Source organism: Phallusia mammillata, chromosome 2 (genome assembly GCF_965637545.1).
Source record: "Phallusia mammillata chromosome 2, kaPhaMamm4.hap1.1, whole genome shotgun sequence".
NCBI lineage: Eukaryota > Metazoa > Chordata > Ascidiacea > Phlebobranchia > Ascidiidae > Phallusia > Phallusia mammillata.
This window is the reverse complement of record NC_137253.1, coordinates 32,235,340-32,258,808: the sequence shown is the minus strand read 5'-3', so window position 1 is coordinate 32,258,808 and position 23,469 is coordinate 32,235,340. Positions and strand designations below refer to the sequence as shown.

Below are 23,469 nucleotides of genomic sequence, written 5' to 3'. Positions count from 1 at the left end.
TTTAAAAGTAAATTTTATGCGAAACTTACTGTTTAAAAGTTGGGGACTTCCCTCATCTGTAAGTTCCCGCACGATGGCGCCATCGTCCTCGTCTGTCGCCAACCACCTGAGGGCGCAAGTTGTATTTTAAATGCAAGCTATTTTTATTGGTGAAAAAAATAGGGGCAGGAACTTGGCCGAATGGTCTGGCGCGCCTGACCCACATACAGACATAAAGAAAACCTTGATCGGGATTCGTCCCCGGGAGTGTCCTGGGTTCGAACTCCGTGAAAAAAAAAAAAAAAAAAAATTGGTGAAAATAAATCGCATTTCGACAATCAATGACAGAAAAAAAAATGTGGTCCAAAGTGTTTAGGCGTCGTGTATAGGACGTTGAAACGTCGATTTATAATAAAACTGCTGGATGAGCAATACTCGGTGGTTTAAAATGTTTGTGTATTTAGCTTCTGTAAAACGTATTATTTGGAAAAAAACGGAAATGACAACGGCTCTACGTTGTGGTGATTAACATTGGAACTATAGGAAATCAAATCCCACCTTCCGCACGGGAATATTTTCAATCCTTGACCTCCTTCCTCACGAACCTCAACTTTATCCAGGAACCAACCACTTGCTGGAATATAGAGAAAAAGGTAATACAATGTTCCTTCCTAATAAAAACTAGGGTATGGTTTAGGTTGGTACTGACCCACGCCTGAATCGTTGTGCCCAATCTTGACCTTGTTGACATTTTTCAAGGTCACTGCCTCAATTATAAACTCGTCAACCTATGGAACATGCAAATACAAACGTTAATTTGGTTCTAAGCGTACTTGACTTTGATGGTGTTTACATATCAACTATTTATAGATGTGTTTTCTTTTATTGAACTCTCTGGCTTGATTCTAGTTTAATGAGGAAAATAACAGCCCAAATAGACTGAAAAAGTGATTATAAATGGGTGTAACTAATGCGGCCTCTCATATCTCTTATGACATAAGCATTTTTTTAACAGTATCACTTTTTAGGGCTATTTGGGCCGTTGTATTCACCATTACAACTTATGAACTGATCCGTGTACAGCAGTGATTCTTAAACTGGGTGCCGCGGCACACTGAAATTTCCTATTTTCAAGGTCAAACATGCTCTGGTATAGGACTTATCATTTAGCTCATTTTTGTTATTGTTAACAATAAGCATCCTCACCCATCACAATAAAGTTAAAAATTACCATTTCACAAGTGCAAAATAATTCACTCATTCCAACTTACACTCTTTCGTTCAAACTTGTTTCTGCTGTTCTTGGATGAGAGGAGCGGACGGTCTCCGGTGTCGCCCTGTTCTCCGTACAAACAACAGAACACGTCAGCATCTGTGCCTGCTCCGCGCTTGTCGCCGGTAGCAACCGTTACCAGGTAACGCACCACGGGCTGTGGACGCTTGATGCCGGTTCCAGTTGCGGGGAGTTCCCGGATTAGTTCGCCGTCCGACCTGTAAGGTACAGTGACAAAATAGTGCAATTGTGTAAGGTACAATAACAAGAAATACAAACAAACAACAGAAAGAATGCAAGTTTCACTAAAATTTAGTGATTTAGTGACTAAATGGTCATTTTTAACAAATAAATTAGGCTTAATGATGAAAATAACGGCCCAGATAGACGTAAAAAGCGACATGCGTCACTGTTCAAACGTTTTTTTACGTCTGTTTAGGCCAGGGGTTCCCAAACTTTTTTGGTCTGTGGGCCAAATGTCTTTTTAATTGGGATTCGTGGCTCACCACGTGCTGTAAATTTGGGCACAAACAAAAAAATAACTCAAAAACAGGCGAAATGGTTTCTAGCAATTTATTTTTAATAAGATACATGCTCCTTGGATACAAGATCCGGAATTCTTTGCAAAAATTACGTTTTTCAAAACAAAGCGCATAATATCTACAGTATAACAAAACAGTAGAACCTGTTCAAATGGCTCTGTGGCCCATTGAAAATGTCTTGGTGGCCTAGTACTGGGCCATGGCCCACAGTTTGGGAACCACTGGTTTAGGCCGTTATTTTCATCATTAAACTTATGAACAGGTACGGACAGGTATTTGAGCTTTTCTTGCATTATAGTTCCAAATCACGTGTTTAAGATCAACTTTAGTATAATCTTTTCATGAAACTCTCATAAAGAAAACGTCTGTTTTTATAATCTATAGTCCTGTTTCAAACCAGCGGCTGTTTTGCTTTCACGAAAGATGCGCAGAAAGCTTAAAGCTATTTATTTATCCCACCAGCCCATGATGATACTGAATATAACAGCGTAAATTTTAGAGGAAAATCAGAAAAAATACCAATTTGTCTTTTTCAATGCACTCACAAAGCCAAGAACTGTGCAACATTTGTTTTTTAAATCACAGCATGCCAGACCATAAGGAAGGCATGACCAAATTAACCAAGTCTTCTCAGCTGGTTGATGCATAGAAACGTATTGAAGACCTAATGCTGAAAAATGTTTCGCCATAAAGTTTTGATAAAAATAATACGACTTACGAGTCGATCCATTTCTGACAGATGAACGTGTATGACGTAGTGGCGGTTTTCTTAGTAGTGACAGGTTCAAGAATAATTTTGTCGAGATGCCAGCCCGAGAATGGCCGGGAGTCGTCATGCCAAACTCGTAACTTGTAAATCCGACCGATATCTGGTATGTCGATCTATAGAAATGATAGAGATTTGTGAATTAAAATGTTTAAGTGTCTCCAGAAGAGATTGTGAATTAAAATGTTTAAGTGTCTCCAGCAATTGGGAACAGTTATTAGCAGGTTAACACTTAGAATGTAAAAGATTTTTGAAACAGCGCTCCGCTAAGAGTCCTAAAGCAAAGTACGGACTATATCATAAATAACACAGGGCAACAAAAAAATATTTTTTTACTGGTGTCAGTAATGTTTTAATTGATTTTGACTAATTTTAGTGCCCTGATTTCAAAAATGCAATCGGTTTATCTGTATCACGTCTAGTTTTCATGTTATGGTACATCCACGTTTGAAAAACAATCTATATGTATACACTATAGTGAAACTGGTTTTGAGTATTTTATGTGGAATTACCGTTATTGCAAGAACAAAGTTTCGATTTAATTTTAAATGTAACAGGTAGACACTCCTAACAAACAAAATTCCACACAAAAAACAAAAAAAGGTTTCGAATTTGTAAGTTGTCAGGTATATCGGATATAGGCCAACCCTACACATGTACTTCTGTAACTTTTGGAAATGACTGGCAGCAATATCGTCCCGTTTAATTTACCAACAGTAATTATCCAGGACCACATTATTCCTTCTTCCCCGACACGTTTCGTTTCACTGATATCCTGTTGGAACCTTTCAGCTTAATTCTCATCATTTATATCCCCTACGTTTTAAGGGAAGTGTAGCTTTATACTCATTTTCGTTCCGAATTTTTCAGACCGCTTAATAACTTAGTTTTGTACTATGTCTAGTAATGTTAGTATCTTTCTACTGTTTTTGTCCATTACTGCAATATTCCAATCAACATTAGGTAAGTGGAGCCCATTGCTTGTCCTAAACCCCCAAAGTCACATCGAAGTGTGCAAGATATGAACATTTGATACAGATCTTTTTTTTCTTTTTAGTTGTGTTGTATGGGTATTCACCAGTATTGTAGAATAAAACATCTTGGTAATTCATGCAACACCTTATAGATGACCTAGCCACTATTAATTTTAGTTTTACCACCTTGCTTTACTAGTCTGAAATCACTCCATAAAACACGTATAGTTTAAAGTTACCACTAGCCTACACCAACCATTTTTAGACAGAGCATAGAACACATGTTTATGCTAAAAAACCGACTGCACTGTAGAAAATTGATGTGTTTAATGTAACAAAACTTTAACAAACATATAAAAGCGTGATTTTAAAGTCATTGAACCAATATGGTCATAAATTTTGGTTTTGTAAATAACTTAAAAAGTTGACCTGATTGAAGAAAACCATAATGATTTTTGAAATCAGCACCCCAAAATTAGTCAATATCAGTTTTAACATTAAAGACACCAAAAATTGTGTTGGCCAGTGTAATTAATCTTTATAATCTATAATATTTTGCTTTAGTGATATTTAACGTTAAATAGTCATCAATTGTTTTTTTGTGTATCTTTGTTGTAGTTAATAAGTTTGCAGTTTCTGACAAACCCCAGATTGTTCCAGTATAAAAAATTAAAAATTTAAGATTAAAATTACTTAACTATTACCCATTTTCCTTAATAATTCACATCGGATGAATGCTGTCCAATAACAAAACATTCTCACCTTAAATTTGTCTTTCTGTCCGGTTTCAAAGTTGTCGGTTTCATTGTTCAGCGGAATTACGTCGGATTTTCCCTTTTCTCCATAAACCTGTAAAGACAAGAGGATGCGAGTTCAAATCTATAGGAAACCGCTGAACTGTACAAAGCAGATCATCACAATACAAACCTGTATAAAAACTTTCGCGTCCGTTCCAGCATTTCTGACGTCACTTGTAAATATGACGCAGTTCCAAGCAGTTTCTATGGAAACAAGAAAGGTAATTCAAATTCTATCATATTACAACGTATTCTTATAAAACCAAATTCGAGTTTAAATTTTACACGCAGACAAATATAAACATATAAGCGTTAAAGCGAGCAAAAATGCCAACAATAAAAAAGCAAAAAAATCAATTTTCGAGAATATAAAATGAAAACTTGTAGCCCCCGATATCACTGGTGATGACAAGAGCATTTGCCGAAACGTTTGAATAATAAAGCATGTCGCTTTTATGTCTATTTGGGCAGTTATATTCGTCATTGAACAAAAACAAAGTTATAAGAAATTAAAACAATGTAATTTTGTTTTAGGCCTGTAGTTCATCTACACCGATTGTGTTTTGGCTTTCTCTTAACACGTAGCGTAGGCCGTTTGACAAGCATTTGACGTTTCCTTACTTTGTTGAACTTGTTTCCTGAGAGATTTCGACTCGTAAAGTTCACGAGTGATAAGTCCGTCCCCCTCATCCGACGCAAACCACTTGCGACACGAAAATACCTGGATGAGAGAAAGATTTAATGCAAGCCAAACTATAAACTCATTATTTTTAAGTATGTATCTCAAAACACTGTTAGCATTCTGTATCATGTAAATAAATTTGAAAATAGAATATTGAGGATATTGAATCCGATTTTTCGTTATTTGGCAGCGGTTTAGTTAAGTTACTGAAACACTATTTTTAGGCAATTTTTATTTATTTAGAAACACACATGCTAAGTTCTAGACATGCAGGTCTGAATCGTTTTAAAGAAGCCTGTTTGGGCCCGAAAGTTTGATTGACTTGTCAATACACGAAAGCCTACAAAAAGTGCGACTGTACAGAATATAGCAAGAAGACATACACGAGGAACATCAATAAATAACAGCTCAAACTATTTGGTAACATTCCACCCCCTATAGTGAAGACGCTTTATACACTGACCTGTTCACAACCAGTAGAGTTGCAAGTGACCACTACTTTATCAAGGAACCAACCAGCGGCAGCCCCGCTATTGTCGTGTCCAATCTCTATCTTGTCAAGTGGACTGAGCATACTCGCACTCTCCACATTGCAAACATCGACACGATTTCTAAACAAAAAATAACATCACATGGTAATAAATTAATAATTGGTAACAGCCCTGAAGCATCTACGCAGACAAGCGATCATGGCACACTCATATATTAACCATAGTACGCCAGGCCCATTTAAGGGTTATAGCAAACAAAGCGGTCACCAAGCATTCTAAAGGACAAATACACAAATGGAAATAACTATTATGGCTTACATGTTATTTATTTCTAAAAAACAATATTTTCAGATGCAATAAAGGACGCTGCAATGTTGTTTTTGTCTTGGTATCACTGTCTATCCACAAATTACACAACTCTGATTAATAACGACTCCAGTTTTCTCAAGTTTGCGATTATCCGAAATATGCATTACACCACAATATTTTTCACTGTTGTATAATGTTTTATGGTGAATTCCCTAAACGGAGAAACAATAAAAGCGAAATTGCAAGTTTTAGATTTAGAGGCAGATTAGGTAATCTCGACCTAGTCAATATGCTTTTATTATAAGGATTTAGAATTTCAAACCTTTCAAATTTTCCATCGAGTATAATCTTCCCAGACGATTGTTGTCCCTTTCTTCCACCAAACAACACGATATAAACTTCAGCATCAGTACCAGCTCCTCTCACATCACCTGCATGGAAAGGTACACAATGTAGAAACTGAGTTCATGGTGGGATTCGAACCCACGACAGCAGCACGAACACAGATAGTTACACAAAGTATGAGCTAAGAATACAGTTGAGTATACAATGCACTTAAATGAAACAAAGAGAAGTTTTAAAAAAGTAATTAAAATAGGTTAATCATTTTGTAGCATATTCAGCCACTATTAAGGCAATTACGTTAGAATACGTTTATCCAAAGACAAAGTGTATTTTCCTATGGTTTTCCGTATAACACAAAGATCAAAGTATTATGTTCATCTTAACTGATACTGGGCAATCTGGCGATCCCTTACTACGAAGTTGACATGTGCAGCATACGAGGCAGGCAACGGTGTTTGTGGTTTTCTTTCGGTGGATTCTCCACCACTGAGCCTGTGTAGCTCAGTTAGTGGAGCGAAGACTCCTATCGTAGGTTCGAATCCCACGGCAGGGTAATTTTTGTAGCCTGCGCCTTCCAATATTTTCTAGCCTACGCCTATGGTGGTGAATTTGGTGACCGACTGATTCGGTGTGGCGCCATTAAAGGGCCTGCCGTACAGTGTTTTCTAAATGAATGTGTCGTGATCGCTGACATAGACGCTTCAGGGTTGATCCCAGTTATAAGTTTGTGTTCATCTTAATTAAGTAATACTAAAGAGTTTGATAAACGCCTCTTTTTTGCCGATTTTATAACACGAAAACTCGCATTTAAATCAGCCTGTCGTTATGGTGTGCTAAAACTATTCGAGCCTTTGGAACCTTTACATAGCTAACACATTTGTACTGACCAGTAAAAAGTTGCACAGTGTACGGGATTCCGGCGTCTCCTTTCCCGGCAACGAGCTCCCGTGTGATCCGACCGTCGTCCTCATCTTTGGCAAACCAACGCTCACACGGGAATGTATAGACGCAGCTCATCATAGAATCGTCCACCACAACCTTATCAAGGAACCAACCAGCAGAAGCACCGGAATTATCGTGCCCTGTTACGTCACACTGGTTATTTGTTTTGTCATAAAGCAAAGAAATTTGATACATAACAGATTTAATTACGTGCAAACTTTAGCAGTCTCCAACATCCATTTTTTGTAATACAACTTTAAAAACAATCAGTTTTATGGCAACGGTTTATATGAGAAAGTATATTAGGCGGGTGAAAAAATGCTGACCAAAAAGGATTTTTTCAGGAACGAGGCCACTCTGCTTTAGCAAGTTGCGTGCCTAAAAACAACAACGTATGAACGTCTTGTGGATGTTTTGGGTTAACTGAAATCAATGGTTCTATCCGGTGTGTGATTTTACAGAAGTTAGACCATTTTCTTTTTGCTCGTACGTGGCAACAAATCAATGGAAAAAAACTTGCGTGTGCCATGTAATGATCTAAGAAGCTATAGAATGAGCCCACAAAATAATTGCTACTTTACAAATTGTCTTCCCAGGAATGCTTTGAACACTGACTTGATAACTTTTTCAAACGGAAACGCATTTTTTCCAACGTTATTTTCAACCAACTCACCAATTCTAATTTTCTTTAGTTTCCCGAGGTGTGGGCACTCAACCGTGAAGGAGTCTTTTCTTCCACGTTCGAAATTATTCTTGTTGTTGTCGAGAAACTTCTGACCCGAATCTCCGTTGCTACCGAACAACGTGACGTAGACGTTTGCGTCAGTCCCTGCCCGCCTGACGTCACCGGTGAACGTGTGGATGACGTAACTGTTCACTACGTAATACAGGATAGATTTAAACCAGGAAATTGGATACAAAAGTGCGATGATGGCATGAGCATTTGCCGAAACGTTTGAACAATAAAGCATGTCGCTTTTTACGTCTATTTGGGCCGTTATTTTCATTATTAAACTTATGAACAGATCCGTATATAGTGTTCCAAAAGTGCGATGGTTTGATGACAATAAAAGTTGCTGTTCAACACATTTTCAGATAGGAATCAGTAAACTGGGACTGGAACATTAACAGTTTCAAGCACGAATAGGCAGAATTGGTGGTTTAAAAATTACTGAAGCGTTCGCGGGCAAAGAAAACGTTCTTTTCTTTTTTAAAAAAAAAAGTGATACATATCAACAGTACAGGCTTTAAGAGTGTTTCTTGATCTGCACCACTCACATATGTACATTTTTTTGAATAAGAATGTTTTTTTTTTTACCTATAAACGCAATCTAATGGACTGTATGTCTGCGTAACACCCACCTAACTTTCAAACCCCATAGGAACATCGGTTTGGATAAAACCTGGGACAAACGGTTATTTTAAAAAAAAATTACGTCCACAGTCCAAGTCTATCATTGAAAGATGTTATTGTTAGAGTAAAAGTGTTTCTTAGGGTAAAAAAGAACCAGTTTGATTCAAAAATCATCAAAATCGCAGAACACCTACTTTTCGCTCTAGCGAGTGGATCGCCGCTCCCAATAAGATCTCTATAGAGTTGTTCGTCATCACTGAGCCATTGACCGCAGGGAAAGAAAATTCGTTGAGACGGTTTCGACAAATCCATGACCACGACCTGTCGGGGAGAATAAAACAAGCGTAGCAAAAAACAAGAACAAGAATTTCCAACCTTGACTTACAACCTTACACAGTGTTCAGAGTTTATGGAAAGGTACAAAAACGGGAAGCAACAACATCTAAACAACCCATAAACATAGTGAAATTATACGAAGCAAGCTAGTATGGAGTTTGATATTGACTTTGACTTTTATTAGGTTTTCAAAGATTATTAAATTGTCAGTTTCCCCCAATAATATTAACTGCTTTTTGCAGGAGGTGCAATAAGGTTGGTGACTGCTGTAAAGTACCGCGCAACAATTATAACGGACCGATGGCTTGTGGCAATTTTAATGTCGAAATAAGAAAAAGTTGCGCTCTTGCATTTAGGTAGTAGTGTACTATCACATTTGCATGATTGTTTTGCAAGAAATATTCAGTTAAACCTCCGATTTTAATAGACATTTTAACATCTAAATGACCATGAAGTATATAGTACCACTTCGCTTTGTCACCGGTTGCATATAGCTACACTTAAACTGTTTAGGAATTTTGCCACACTCACCCTTTCTAGAAACCAGGCCGGTGCAAATCCCTGGTTGTCGATTTCTATGCGCAGCCTCTTTAGCGCCCCCACGTTGACGGTGCGAACCTTGAAGACATCGGATTGGCCGCGTTCAAACTTCTTGCGGCCGCTGAAGAAAACGCAAGAATAAAAAACATGACAAAAATCTAAACACGTGTAAGCTTTAGGTTTAAGACGTATAAAACAAACAAACAAACAAAATATTAAGTACGGACGGCCTTTTAATGTCGCATGTAAAGTATATCTATGAAACCTATTTGGTGGGCGTTTTATATTGCAATTTTATCGTTTTTATGAAAATTCAAGTTTCAAGTTTTGTCAAGAGATGACACCTTTTAATTAAAGTTCTAATTCTTTGTCGTTATTTTACCTTGGCAGAAGCTGTCCACCGGATTTGACCAAAACTCAGCCCAAACTAGAATTGTCATATAACACGTGGTTGAAAAAGGCAAATTGGGAAACACAGCACAATCTTACAAGTGTAAACCACGTACAATGCACAAAACACGGTTCAATCCAACACATGCAAACTAAATATTTTGACGACACAAACTTGTAACTTACTCGGATTTCAGGTTCAGTTTAGGGGAAGTCCCCTTGGAGCCGTAGAAAGTGACGAAGACGTTCGCGTCAGTTCCGGCCCCGCGTTTCTCTCCTGAGAACAATAGACGGGATCAGGTTTTGCTATAAACATGAATTTGAGAAGCACCGGTGCGTCAATGCTGACAGGCGGAACACACGAAAACACGCTTTCTTCTGCGTCAAGTAAATCATAGCACACCAGGCCCATTTGAAGCGCCATACTGAACCAGCCGGTTACCCCATGCATTCCCAAATGGCAAGGTAGAGCTTGAAAAAATCTAGCCCGTGGTGGGATTCGAACCCACGACAGGAGCCTTTCCGCGACTCGAGCTCTACCAACTGAGCTACACAGGCTCAGCGGTGAACCCGTCGAAAGCTGAATCACAAGTACTGTTGCCTGCCTCGTATGCTGTACATGTCGGACGTTTTTAACGATATTTCCGAAAGTATGAGAGTATAGGTTATTAATTTTCAACAATCTAAAAACAACGCCACTGTTAACAATTCAAGTTGAGTTTTGCGTTGAGTTTATTTCGCTTGGTTAAAGACAACATAGCGACACAATTCGCACTAAACCAGGGGTGGGCAACCTGCGACCCTTCATTAAAGGTTGTGCGGCCCGCTAACTGGCAAACGAGTCCAATTATTATATATTTTTGAGCAGATTAATGGGCCTGATGCTAGTTTTCTGCGATCTGGCAAAATGTGGCTAGAATCAAATACGAATTATACTTGTAGTTAAGCATATTTGGTAAGAAACAAAGCAAAATCACTTCGTGTGATGCACATGTGCGGCCCTCGGTTCAATTTTGACATTTATAATTGGCCCTACAGTAACAAAGGTTGCCCACCCCAGCTGTACTAAACTATCACCAAAGGCGGAAATAGCTGCTAAACGATTAAAAGTTATAGAGCGCAAAAAAGTGTCATGCACAACTGCTGGATCATGGCTGAATGCACTGCAGCTACACCGTAAATTTCAATACATACCTGTAACAGTTGTAACTTCGTATGTGATTCTCTTCGACTGACGGCCACTAACAGCGCTCAAGTGCCGGGTCGTCTGACAATCTTCTTTGTAGAGCGACAACCAGCGGTCACATGGGAAGGTGTAAGTCTTGTCATACTTCGTGTCTTCCACTATTACCTCCTACAATTGGGTGGTGGAGAAAATTAGGCATGTTAACATTAATAGGGGTTGCAATGCACTTTGATGCTGCACAAGTAGAAATGTGGCGTGTGTAGCAAAATATAGGTTTTGTCAAATGTCAAATTCTAACCACTTATGTACATAAACTTGGCTAGGTCTAACACTGTTACAATCCAGTTACTCTCCCTACTTAAAAATAAAATTCTGTGCAATGACAACTTCATTTGCCAACCTAATTTAAACTTAATGGGCTGAACTAATTAAAATTTGCAACTCATCAAAGTTCAAATTAAAATTACACGATGGCAGACAGCTCAAAAGTGGACCCAACCATTGCAAATCGAGGCACTAATCCGCTAACCAAGGCAACAAATATAGTGGACACACAGGCGAACTAAACTTGACCTTATGCATGTCCTCAACAAGACATAAACACCAAAAATCAAGTTACACATACAAAATTGTAACCAAGAACCAAATATTCCCACCTTAAGAAACCAACTGTCCCTCTCTGATATTCCGTCATGTTCAATAATAACTTTCTGGATCTCACCAATATCAGCACCTGTAGTGAAATGTCAAAAACAATGTGATGGTTTGTAGAGAGTATAAAGTCGAAGTTTAACTCAAACTTCTCTAATTCTATGGTTGTATATTGCTTAAAAAACAAAATTTATGCATGGTAATGAAAAATAACTTTAAAATATAAGAAAAGAACAGAAATAAAAACATATAGCAGGCCTGATCAAAGTAAAGTTAAATGTCATGCAAATTTCAAAGATGTAAATATAAATAAACTCCTTCTTACCTTTATGTTTAAAGATATGTGATGACCCTTTGGCAAACCTAAACATCTTAACATTGCTTTGCCCAGATTTTTTACAGATCCTCCACTTTGAAACTTTGCCTCTTCTTCCAATTATTCGCATGAAAACCTGATGTGAAATAGTTTGTATTGAACTTGAGTTGAATAAAATTGCTTTACATTGCGATATTATGAGGTTCCATTTCTACAAAAATTTTCTTGAGGATGTCCAACTTTCAGGTGTTAAAAAACAACAATGAAATATAACTAGGTTAAAATGAATTTAAAACAAACTGTTTAGTTGGTTCATTATAAGTATGTTTTAATTAAGTCAATAAAGCCAGAATGATTGCATTTATTCATGAATATTTTAATAACTACATGCCTTGCGTAAATACAGGCTAATTTATTCTAAACATTATTTTTTCTATTGTCTGGCACCAATTTTTGATAAATGGTATTTGAACAAGTGAAAATGAAAAAGTCTTATAAAATGCCATGTTTTACTGAAATATATTATTGTGTCTAATTATTTGTAGAATTGTTGATTCAAACTGCACATATGTGTGTATTTTATGTTTTTATGCCAATAGACAAATATTGCTTTTCAATTGACTGATGTTATATAAAGCAAAAGTGGAAATTTTTCAACTGACCCTTGCATCTGTTCCACCTCCTTTCACATCTCCGGTTCTTAGAGTAATTTTATACATCACATCTCCTTTGCCAGATTTTCGCTTAGAAGATTTCGGGCCACGATGCACTGAACCTCTGCAAGACAGTTTAACATTATCGCTTTTTTTAAAATTTTTTTTAGAAGAAATTGAAATTGTAACTTAGTGCTATAGATATTTTGTTTACCACTGTGAAATTAAGTAAAAGTAGACTAAACTGCAATAAACATTCATATCCTTTTTTTCTATTGCATAATTTACAAAACTAATTGCTTTAATTGTTTAGCCCAACTGCAAAAAATTAACTCAATTTTACACAAACACAAATGTTCTATAACAAACCTGGAAAATGTGGGGTGGGCTGATGAAAATCTCTGTGTTTTGTTAAAAGTCATTCCCGATCCACTGTTGGCTCCTCCTCTGTATCCTGTGGCTGACCAACTGCGTTTCTGTTTGATTGCAAGTGTTAAGTAAGTGTGTAATATCTGAAACTGGCCTTAGAGCAGTGGTTCCCTATGGTACGTGCAGCCCTAGTGATATCCTGGAGTGTTTAAGGTGTTATGTGAGTAATTTTCTGTCATACTGAGTTCAAGTGCAATCAAGGATTACAACCCAACTGGCCCAACTGGGCATCTATAATTTCGAGTGAAAGTCATTTTTTGGCATTGCTAAACTTGCTGGCTTAGAAATTCGCCAATCCAGGCCAGAATAGTAGGCTAATTTCTTGGTCTAGTTAGTGACTAAAGTGGTCGGTGGTTAGATCAGTACCAGTGCACAATAAACAGATAAAACCTGGTCTTTTTTAACTTTTATGTTAATTGTATTCTTTTTATGCTGTGGAAGGTACCATATTATGATGGTGTCCCCATCACCTTTGTCTTACAAATTCATAAACATAAACAAAAAACAACCAACCATTGGAGGACTTGGTGCTTGATTAAGTTTCTTCGCAAAAAAGTCGGCTAGATGTGGATCGTACAAAGGATCGTATGGAGGCATTGTCACTACTTTGCCATTCTCAACTCGAGGGTAAACTGTGAGTGAACCTGTCATCGGCATCGTAGCTCCTGATCTCCTTGCTGTGGAGAAAAAGGGTGAGGTATTGCTAATTCATTACCAACACCATTACATAAATAAATACCATAAAATAAATCAATTTTAAATACAAATCTATGTGTAGTATTTTATGAATACATTTCACTACAGTAGTGAACAAAATTGCCGGTGTTATAAATCTGTTATTTTCTCAACCATATGTAAAGAGTGTAAGATGTTAAAAGCACGTAATATCCCAGTAAAGAAAACATCAGTAACCAATGTGCTTTCATATAAAACCACTAAGCCAAGAAATAATAAGAAAGATGGCTACACTAACCAAAATGCCCTGTAATATGGCATGCCAATCAATTTCGGTGTTTATATTAACTGTTATATATTTAAAGTATTATATTGTTTGCATTCAGTTTTATTTATTCAATAATCTTAAAATCTAGCCTACACTCACAAATCTGTCTGCTTTCTGCTTACTTTTGACATCAGCTGGCACAAACCACTATTACTTAAAAAAATGTTAGCTTGTGAAGTTGTCACTACATGAAAATAACAAGTAAATTTCATGCATCGATTAAAAGGTTGCCAACCCCTAAACTAGACTCTAGAAAGAAAATTCAAGTATTAACCTGGCATAATTCGGTCAGGCTCTCGTCTGTCAGGGGGAGGATGGGGGGTAAATGTGACGTCAAAATGCATAGGTTGAACGTTAGAAGATGCCCCATCATTCCATGCAGATCGCATTGGTCGTTGAACATGTGTTTCACGTGGTCGCTCCCTGGGTGGAACGCGCACAACTTGGGAAGAATAGGACTTGGAGGGTGGAGCTGACATTGGACGACCTGAAAAACAAGTTATTGATCTAATAACTGTGGAAAAGTTAAACTTTGGTTAAGCCTCGAAAAAGTTTAGTTTAGTTTTAAAAACCCAGAGTTTAAATTTGGTTATTCTTAGAGGTAGTCTTAGAGGTAGAACAGGGGTCTGCACCCATTTAGGCGCCATGTGCCAATTGGCTTTATTTTTATGTGTTAATAGCCTTGCATGCCAACGTTTTTCTAAATAACAGTAGTGCATGCCAGCAGTTATTAATAATAAAGTGAAAGCAGAGTGTTTTGTGAACGTAGGGCTGAATTTTAAGACAATGGCATGATAAAAACTATAAACAAGCAATGTAACAGGTTAAATTGTTACTCCAATATAAACACGCAAATCAGTCAGCGTGCAATGAAAAACCACTTCGCGTGTCAACATTGGCACTCATGCCAGGGGTAGCCGACCCCTGTAGCAGAAGTTTGAATTTGGTTGCATTGTATATAACATAGAATACACAAAGTATATAACAGGATACATTAAAGCAGCATTTAAAAGGTTAAGTAGTCGACAATAAATAATTATCTCATTAACCAAAGTAAATTTTTGTGTTAAAATTTAACCAGACAGATGACTTAATCCCCATCTACAATGTGTTTAAAAACTTACTGTAAGAGTTGGCGTTGGGTCTTGCTAACCCATAAGGTGGAGTGGCTTGTCCTGCATAGATTGGTTGCCAACCCTGGGCACGGCGAGGTGGAGGACATAACTCAGGTTGTAGAACCATCGTCATGGAAGGAGAGGAATTCATGTACTGCATCTGTTTAAGAAAAAAATTAAATTAAATGAACAATCAGTAGCATACACTTTAAAAAAAAGAAAACACAAAGAAATTGAAATGGTTGCATGGTGGGGTCAGCAAAAGGCCAAATTTAACATCTAGTTATTGACCTAGTATTGTCTACATCATAACAAACTGAAGAAAATGGAAAACCAGAACTGGTGGTCATATGTGAAACTGATTTTTGAGCAAAAAACAGAATAAGTGCAAATTTAATTAAATGAAACAGTGCTTGTGTTTATGTGTACATCTTAATCAACAGATCAGGGTCTGTTTGAGTCTATTCATAATGAATATAATGTCAAGCTGCCTAGTTCACTAAAGTTATTGAAAACACAAACACCTAAACATGGTAGTCTAAAGAATTATTGACATTTGAATGTGTTTAACTCATTTTTTCTGGATTTATTTCATTACAAAACACAACCTCTTTGCTCAGTATATTAAAATGATTTCATTCACAATAAAATGTTTTAAAATTTACTTGTCTAAAACATATCTCCTAATTGAAAACATTTAAACTAAAAATTGTCATGAACTACATCTCACTTTCAAAATAAATTACTGGTCTATTTATTTTGTTTGTAATAATAACCAAAACACCAAATCAAATACCAAACTGTAGTTTAGTTTTAACTGCAGTTGTTGTGACCACCAAACATACTCTAGAAATTTATTAGACGTTTGCTTTTACCTTAGGCTTAGGTTTGAACTTCATCTTAATATGGATTCAGTTTTACAATAATCTGAACTACACTTTCCACTTGCCCGGACAACAAAATTACAAGTGTGGTACAGACTACGTGCTTTCTCAGTGTAAAAAAGGGCTCAAGAAATTTGATATGTGCTGACGCGTAGGGTTTCAACCTTCTGTTGGAAACCTGATCTAAGCGAGGTTCCATCAGATATTTCCTCAACAAAATTGTGTAATAACAAAGTTGAATAATAGTAAAGTGTTTGATCTGTAACAGACTTTTTGCCAAGTATACACATCCTTGCCATGGTTAGTGCAAAAATATGCACTCTTCATAGGTATATGCACTCTTCACACAATGCATGGTTGTAAATATTCTCTTCACAAAACACAAGCCAATATTTGTGTCTATACATCAAGTTTTCACAATGCAATCCTAGTTTCTGAAGTTTGAACTTTAACATCCACCCTCACAATTACATATCTCACTGTGCACAGCAAATTTAACATGTTTAGGCAAAAAAATGTACCACTTATCCAAACAAAATTACTTACAATGTTATTTTGGTGTCTTCTTTTACACAAAAAAATAATCCAACACAAAGCTTAAGTACCTGTATCGAACATTATGTATAAAAACACAAATCTGTCAATAAAAGTATATGTTTAGTAATACATTTCAATTTTTGAGTTCAAGCAACTTGAATTACCTCAGATATGGGCAATAAGTTAACTCACTTAAAGCCTAAGACAAGTTTTACTAAAAACAATCAACAATTAATCATCATTTGCTGATTTTTGCCAAACCATTTTTTTAGTAGTTCCAAAGAAAAATGAACGCCACTGTTTAACTATATAGGGTCAGAATTGACTCAGAAATTAGAATTGGTGAATTTTGAATTAAACCTATTTTGCCACAATAAATTGACTAAAGTCCTGAAATCACACAGACTAGATTTAATTGAAGTCACCAATCAACACTCTAACTTAACCCATACTCACTACTTATAATTTTCAATATAAAACATCTGAATTGGGTTTCATATTCACTAGAAAACTTTAAAACGAAAGTCTTAAAGCGAAAAACGTCTAAATCTGAAGATGTGTGAAAACTTGTTATTTGTGGTTAAGATATCAAACTAACAGCAGCTCAAGTAGCTAAAAGTAAATTAACACATAACAAGAGTCAACTGGTAATAAAGCGAAAGAAATGTTGATAGTAATAACTTCGACGTTATCAAATAGTTAACATTTGTTAACCACACAAATTATTGATTACCGCGTTGCTATACCAACCACAAAAAAACTTTAAATGTAGCTGTTTGACTAAACTCATAGAAATCAGTCGCAGCAGTGCTTTTCTCCTAACATCGAAACAAGCCACGACACGTTATTTATCAAGAAAACAAATGTTTGCCCACTTGATGTTTAAAATAAGTTGATTTGCCCAGAAACTAATAACGATATAAACAAGAAAATTCAGTGTGAAAAACCACTAAATCTGTCGCTATGTTTTATTTGTTTTATCAAAACAAATGCATTTCGCTATAAAAAGCATCATCAGTGTCTAAAAACAAAATAAAAAGCGGGATAAGAGCAAAAAATGCAAAAAACACACACCACCAGACCAACCGCAAAAAGCCTTTCCTCTGTCTTACAGGACTGCAAATGCAGACCGGCAGGTATGGCGTTGATAAAACACACGAAAAAAGGCGAGGAAAAGATAAGGGCGCAAAACGAAAAAACAAACACGATTGCAACAACAAAGCGATTGCAGTTAACGAACTGCCGGAAGGACCATCGCTTGAACATTTATTGTGGCGCCGGTTAAAATTAGCCATTTGTTTTCACAAATATCCAATTTTTCTGTCCGCGGTTCCTCCACAAAAACCACATTATAACAGAGCGCAATATCCAATTTTTTTTGAAAAAGTTGGAAATGTTTATTGTGGTAGTGCTGAAGAAGGGCCGCGCGGTCACCCCCTACACTTAAGTCGGACGTCCGCCAAACAGACCGATGTGAATTCCATCGGGTCGAAAACTTATTTTTTGTTTGGCCGACGTATTGTTCTTCACACACCAAACACGTGGCAACACGTTATTATCCCGCTTTTTATTTTGTTTTTAGACACTGATGATGCTTTTTATAGCGAAATGCATTTGTTTTGATAAAACAAATAAAACATAGCGACAGATTTAGTGGTTTTTCACACTGAATTTTCTTCATCTGATTTTAATTACCCTGAATCGTCGCGGTCGTTTTACTTGAAAGGAGATTTCAATAATAAGAAAAGAATTACAACGATATAAACACTTATCTAATGTAAAACTTGCCGCTTTTACAACCATTTGGACCAGTTTATTTCTGACAAGCTCAGATACGTGTTTTTAGTTTTCATGTAAGAATTATTTTTTAAAAGTGTACATGGTGCTTTTACCACACCATGCAATTTTAACAGCCATCCAATTCCCCTCTTTTTGTACAGACAACTCCATAATTTTTGACATACTGCATTAAAATTACAGTAAAAGGTTAGTGTTTATTGGGTACATAGAAAAACGAAAAAAAAAAAAAAAAAAAAAAAGCATACTACCAGAAAACCAACAACTTCACATGAAACTTTGCTGAGGTAAAAACAAGTGGAAAGTATGAAAGAAAATACAACCTGAATCAAAAGAAAATTCGTAAAAACTAAAATGACAATACTGGCAAGAAAGTATGAACTAAAGCAGTATCCATGTTAAGTGGCAAAACAACGAAAACTAATTTGGGTAAAATACATGAAAAAAGCAAAGGTTAGACATATATGCAACTGTACAAGGTTAGTGAAACAAACTTCACATTTTAAAATGCAGCTGTTGTGGCATTTTATTCTTTCACACCAGGAAGGATGAATCCTTTGTAATTAAATGGGACCATGTAGTGAATCTTGTCTCCTTTGTACAGCTCCAGAAATGGACGAACACTCAGCTTGTTTTCCTAAATAAAAACATTACAGTTTTAAAGTATTTTTTTCTGCACAAAAGTCTGTTTGTAAGCTTGCACTTAAGTTTTTTCAAAACAAATTGCATCCTAAATCTGCTTTAATGGCAGTCTTTTACCTGAATTATCTAAAAGAAAAGTTGTTTCAAATGTGTAAAATCTAATCACACTGATAGATGTAACTGAATGATAAAGCATTGTAGAAAAATTTTGAATTAAAAAAGAGTAAGAGTTTTGTTTCAAATAAAGCAATGCTTTTAGTTCAGAGGAAAGTGATTGTCATTATATTACAACTGTATCCTTCACTAAAGATGGAGACTGATAGAACTCTCATATACTTACAGAAATGAACTTTCCAAGATAATTGTAGACCCTCATTGCACCGATCCAAGCAGACATTGTAAATCGGTATGGAAACTCAGCCTTCACAGCACTGTCAACTTCTGGCAATTCGGCAATCAGGTAGCCCTTTTTGGTCATGAGATCAACAAGACTTACTGGAGCTGGCTCACCATTCGACAGAATTACACCAACGGCATACTGTAGTTTTTCTTTCTCAATCTAAAACAAATACAAAAACATACACTTTTAGTTTGCAGATCTCTTTAAAAGAAACACCTTCCCAGAAATGGTGCATTACTTTAAATGAAACTAAAAGACATGACATACAAAAAATTTGGCATACTCCACAATCTGTTTAAAATCATATTTTAGATGATTTCAATTATTGTATAAATTACATTATACAAACTTTATTTTTAAGGCCTTTTGTCTAAAAAACGCATTTTTACCTTTTCAGGATCATCATAGTAGATTCCTAGACAAGGAGCATCCCCGGGATAATCTTTCATCACTTGGTCGAAATGAGGGCCGCAATTTTCGTACGGACCCTTGTGTAATTTATAAGCAATCCATAGATTTTTTACCACTGGTCTACCGATAGTAACATCAATCGTCCCCACGGCGCCCAAATAGCTCAAAATGGCCCAGACCATAACAGCCAAAGCGGCAACACAAACCGTTATAGTTCCAACAATTTCCATTTTGTGATAAATCGATTGTCAACAAGATAAGTTCTGATCCTTGAAACGTTCCCGCCTTTATACCACACGGCGAATCCTTTGCTTAAAATTATCTGCATCTATACAGAATATGTTGGAAAAAACAATATCTACGTTACAATTTTGTAAATAAGTCAAATCTACCTTACAATTTTATTGCATGAAATACCATTAGTTTGCAATAAATTTGTTGTTTAAGTGTATCAAAAACTAAAAATAATACCAAAAATACGACTGTACTGGTCGGGAAATGCATAGAACAGGATTTGGTGATTGCACCACATTTTTGCAACGATTGCCGAAGTTGCACAATTTGTAGCAACGCGTTTTTCGCCGAAACCCGAAACTCGACCTACACATAAAAGTCAAACTACAACACAAAACATAAAACGTGACGGAGTGTTGTTTGGACCAATTCGAATGCGATATTTAGCTTGCCTGTTTAATAAAGCGAGACAAATTTCGGTGATATTTGAATGAATCTACGTACCGTATTTACTCGATTGTTAGCCGCGGCTTATATTGTTTTTTAGCTGCCGTTTGTGCGGCTTATAATCGAGGGCGGCTAACAATCGAGGGCGGCTTATATTTTAATTTTATACCGATATAATTTCTACACACCAACACTTTAAATTATTTGGGGTTCAAAACATGTATGCGTGTACAGATTATACGTCGATATACGTTCTGATGGGCAAAGTTATCAACGTAACTAACAGATATGAGCAAATATTCATACCATATAACAACCGGAAGGTGTATTAAGAAAGAATCGTATCTAAATTCCAGCGTGCGGCTTACATACGGTACATAAAGTCACACTTTAAAAGAAGAGTGGATTGGGGAAAAAAATTAATCGATTCCGCAACCCTGCTTTTGTTGTCAATCTAAAAACCCGCCTTCGTTTTATTTATTGTCATGCATTTTCACATAAAAAAACAGAAACTATAATGCAGATGTAGACATACAAGACATGCATAGCCTACAGTTGTAGAAACAATCCACGGTTTGGTCAAATTCAATCCCAGTCTTGTTCAATCATATGCGGAGCTTTTTCGCCGATCATATAACACGGAGCTTGTGTGTTTGCTTTTGTTAGATGGGGGATAACTGGGGGCCGCTAATGCCGTAAACTCCTCTGGCAAAGAGGCTACAATTGAAATTTGTCTGCAATTAAATTGCTGATGATCAACAAAGCGCATTTAAGAAACATGCACAGATACGTGTTTATTTTTCCAAAATGTAACAATTATTCAAACAGATGTACACATGGCTTTTTTAATGACACACACCTGAATCATGTACCACACAAATGCGATTAGTCTACGATTCTGACATTCTTTACAGACAATTAATTTTCGTTCTGAATGTACGGGTAAAATTAAAATCTTACACACAGTGCGAGGTTCGTGTTTATTGGGTTGAAGAAAAATAATAAAAGCATGATACCAGAAAAACCAACAATTCACATGAAACTTCGCTGAGGTAAAACTTGAACACGAAAAAAGAAAAGAAAAATCTGAATCGAAAGAAATATCATAAAAACTAAAGTGACAAACTGGCAAGAAAATATCAATGTATGCTGTACCAATGTTAAGTGGCAAATTTACAAAAAACAAAATTGGGTAAAATACATGAAATAAACAAAGGTCAGAAATTCACCAAACTGTACATTGTTTCACATTAAAACACAGCTGTTACGGTATTTCATTACTTCACACCAGGAAGAATGAATCCATCGTAATTAAGTGGAACCATGTAGTGGATTTTGTCTCCTATGTACAACTCCAGAAATGGACGAACGCTTAGCTTGTTCTCCTGAATATTACAGTTTTATAATATATATTTTTTCATGCACGTTACTTTTTGCAAAAAGTAATTTTGTAAACAAATTGAACACACTGATTCTGTGTCAAAGACAATCTTTTACCAGAAACCGACTAGAAAAATGTTTTGTGTAGACTGTAATTACACTGACAAAGATATGTAAGTAATGAATATGCAGTGAAATGCCTTGGAAACAAAACTGGTTGGTAAAAAATGTTAGTTTTGCTTGATTTGACAAAATAGAAAAGTTCTGCTTGATTGATTTCAATGTGGAAATGTGACATGTTTCCTGTGCAGTACAAACTAATTATTATTACAATACAGTGCAGTTAACTGATAACTGAATAAATATTGGTGCATTTGATTCATCAGATTAAAAACATTTTAGTTTTCAATGGAAAAACATGTGATGTTTTTGGTGCAGTAGGAAGTAATTAGCACTAAAATATATTAATTTTAAGTGTATTTTCCACCAAAAATAAGCACTGATAGTGATCTCTAATATACTTACAGAAATAAACTTAAAAATCTTATTATAGACTCTCATTGAACCGATCCAAGCAGATATTGAAAACCGAAATGGAAACTCTGCCTTTACGACACTATCAACTTCTGGCAATTCCGCAATCATGTATCCCTTTTTGGTCATGATATTAACAAGACTTATTGGAGCTGGTTTACCATCTGACAAAATCACACCGACAGCAGCCTGTAGTTTGTCATTATTTACCTGTAACAAAAAACAACAACATGCATGTTGCTTAGTTAAAAAGGTGTTCTTCCCAGGTTAATTTGTGAAATGTTGTATTACTGATGAACTGTAAAAGAAATAAAGTAATTTGAAGGTATCACACCCTGTCCCTAAATAATATGTTCAAAACCAAAATTTTAGAAACATTTCATAGATTTGAAAACAATTTAATTTGCAGGGTCAGTTTTTGTCTTAAAACTGCATTTGTACCTTTTCAGGGTCATCATAGAAGATTCCCACACAAGAAGCATCGCCAGGGTAATCTTCAATAGCTTGGTAGAAATGTGCGTCGCAATTTTCATACGGTCCCTTGTGTAATTTATAAGCAATCCATAGATTTTTTACCACAGGTCTACCGACAGAAACATCAATCTTTCCCATTGCACCCAAATAGCTCAAAATGGCCCAGACCAATACAGCCAGAGCTGCAATACAAACCGTTATAGCTCTAATAAGTCCCATTTTTGTTCTTATTCTGGAATCTGAATCAATTGTCAACAAACAAATACCATTCGTTAAACCATAGTATACTAACATGGTAGTCCAGCTATTGTTACCGTCACGCTTGATTAACTCTGCACGCTTGTCGGATTCTTGCATTGAGTTGGGTGCCTTAAGAGCAGGAAAATGACAAAACTGTGCGTGTGTGGTCGGTTGTATGCATCTACCATGTGTAATATTACTACGTTTGGTTGGAATTATGCTGTTGGAGGGAATTTACTGAGTTTTTTTTGCCTTTTAGTCCTTCTTTAACCGCGTTGAAGTGATTTTAGCGTGGTTTTACCTAACATATTCAAGGGTGCATAAAGTTTGTTACGGACCAAACTAAAGTCTGGTGAAAATGGAACTTTTCCAAACTGACTGCATTTTTAATAAACTGATGTTTAACGACTTTGACC

General features: G+C 36.2%; 3 protein-coding genes and 1 non-coding gene across 4 annotated transcripts in view; all 4 read right to left on the bottom strand.

Annotated features, from left to right (window-relative positions):
* Positions 1-16,590, bottom strand: part of LOC145213450 (lipoxygenase homology domain-containing protein 1-like) — a 37,892-nt gene extending 21,302 nt beyond the window's left edge. The window contains exons 1-24 of the mRNA XM_080081732.1: positions 16,504-16,590; positions 15,083-15,233; positions 14,233-14,445; positions 13,469-13,632; positions 12,896-13,002; positions 12,536-12,650; positions 11,883-12,009; positions 11,563-11,639; positions 10,915-11,074; positions 9,907-9,997; positions 9,322-9,451; positions 8,649-8,775; positions 7,774-7,977; positions 7,046-7,240; positions 6,136-6,244; positions 5,477-5,624; positions 4,953-5,052; positions 4,462-4,535; positions 4,297-4,383; positions 2,513-2,676; positions 1,251-1,470; positions 689-767; positions 538-613; positions 30-106 (exon numbers count right to left, since the gene is read on the bottom strand). Coding sequence (XP_079937858.1) covers positions 30-106; positions 538-613; positions 689-767; positions 1,251-1,470; positions 2,513-2,676; positions 4,297-4,383; positions 4,462-4,535; positions 4,953-5,052; positions 5,477-5,624; positions 6,136-6,244; positions 7,046-7,240; positions 7,774-7,977; positions 8,649-8,775; positions 9,322-9,451; positions 9,907-9,997; positions 10,915-11,074; positions 11,563-11,639; positions 11,883-12,009; positions 12,536-12,650; positions 12,896-13,002; positions 13,469-13,632; positions 14,233-14,445; positions 15,083-15,233 — 2,995 coding nt within the window. The 5' untranslated portion in view covers positions 16,504-16,590. The remainder of the gene's footprint in view (positions 1-29; positions 107-537; positions 614-688; positions 768-1,250; positions 1,471-2,512; positions 2,677-4,296; positions 4,384-4,461; positions 4,536-4,952; positions 5,053-5,476; positions 5,625-6,135; positions 6,245-7,045; positions 7,241-7,773; positions 7,978-8,648; positions 8,776-9,321; positions 9,452-9,906; positions 9,998-10,914; positions 11,075-11,562; positions 11,640-11,882; positions 12,010-12,535; positions 12,651-12,895; positions 13,003-13,468; positions 13,633-14,232; positions 14,446-15,082; positions 15,234-16,503) is intronic.
* Trnas-gga (transfer RNA serine (anticodon GGA)) lies at positions 10,205-10,278 on the bottom strand. The gene has a single exon. It is a non-coding gene; the product is annotated as a tRNA-Ser (tRNA).
* A 1,878-nt stretch (positions 16,591-18,468) lies between the features above and the next one.
* Positions 18,469-20,103, bottom strand: LOC145214784 (testis-expressed protein 264 homolog). The gene is made up of 3 exons (XM_080083386.1): positions 19,723-20,103; positions 19,274-19,492; positions 18,469-18,928 (listed from the first exon to the last, which is right to left on the bottom strand). The coding sequence occupies exons 1-3, from the start codon at positions 19,972-19,974 to the stop codon at positions 18,818-18,820; spliced, it is 582 nt and encodes a 193-aa protein (XP_079939512.1). The 5' UTR covers positions 19,975-20,103; the 3' UTR covers positions 18,469-18,817.
* A 1,283-nt stretch (positions 20,104-21,386) lies between these two features.
* On the bottom strand, positions 21,387-23,153 carry LOC145214783 (testis-expressed protein 264 homolog). The gene is made up of 3 exons (XM_080083385.1): positions 22,781-23,153; positions 22,331-22,549; positions 21,387-21,810 (listed from the first exon to the last, which is right to left on the bottom strand). Exons 1-3 carry the CDS (start codon positions 23,105-23,107, stop codon positions 21,703-21,705), a joined length of 654 nt encoding a protein of 217 aa, XP_079939511.1. The 5' UTR covers positions 23,108-23,153; the 3' UTR covers positions 21,387-21,702.
* Between the last annotated feature and the right edge of the window lie 316 nt (positions 23,154-23,469).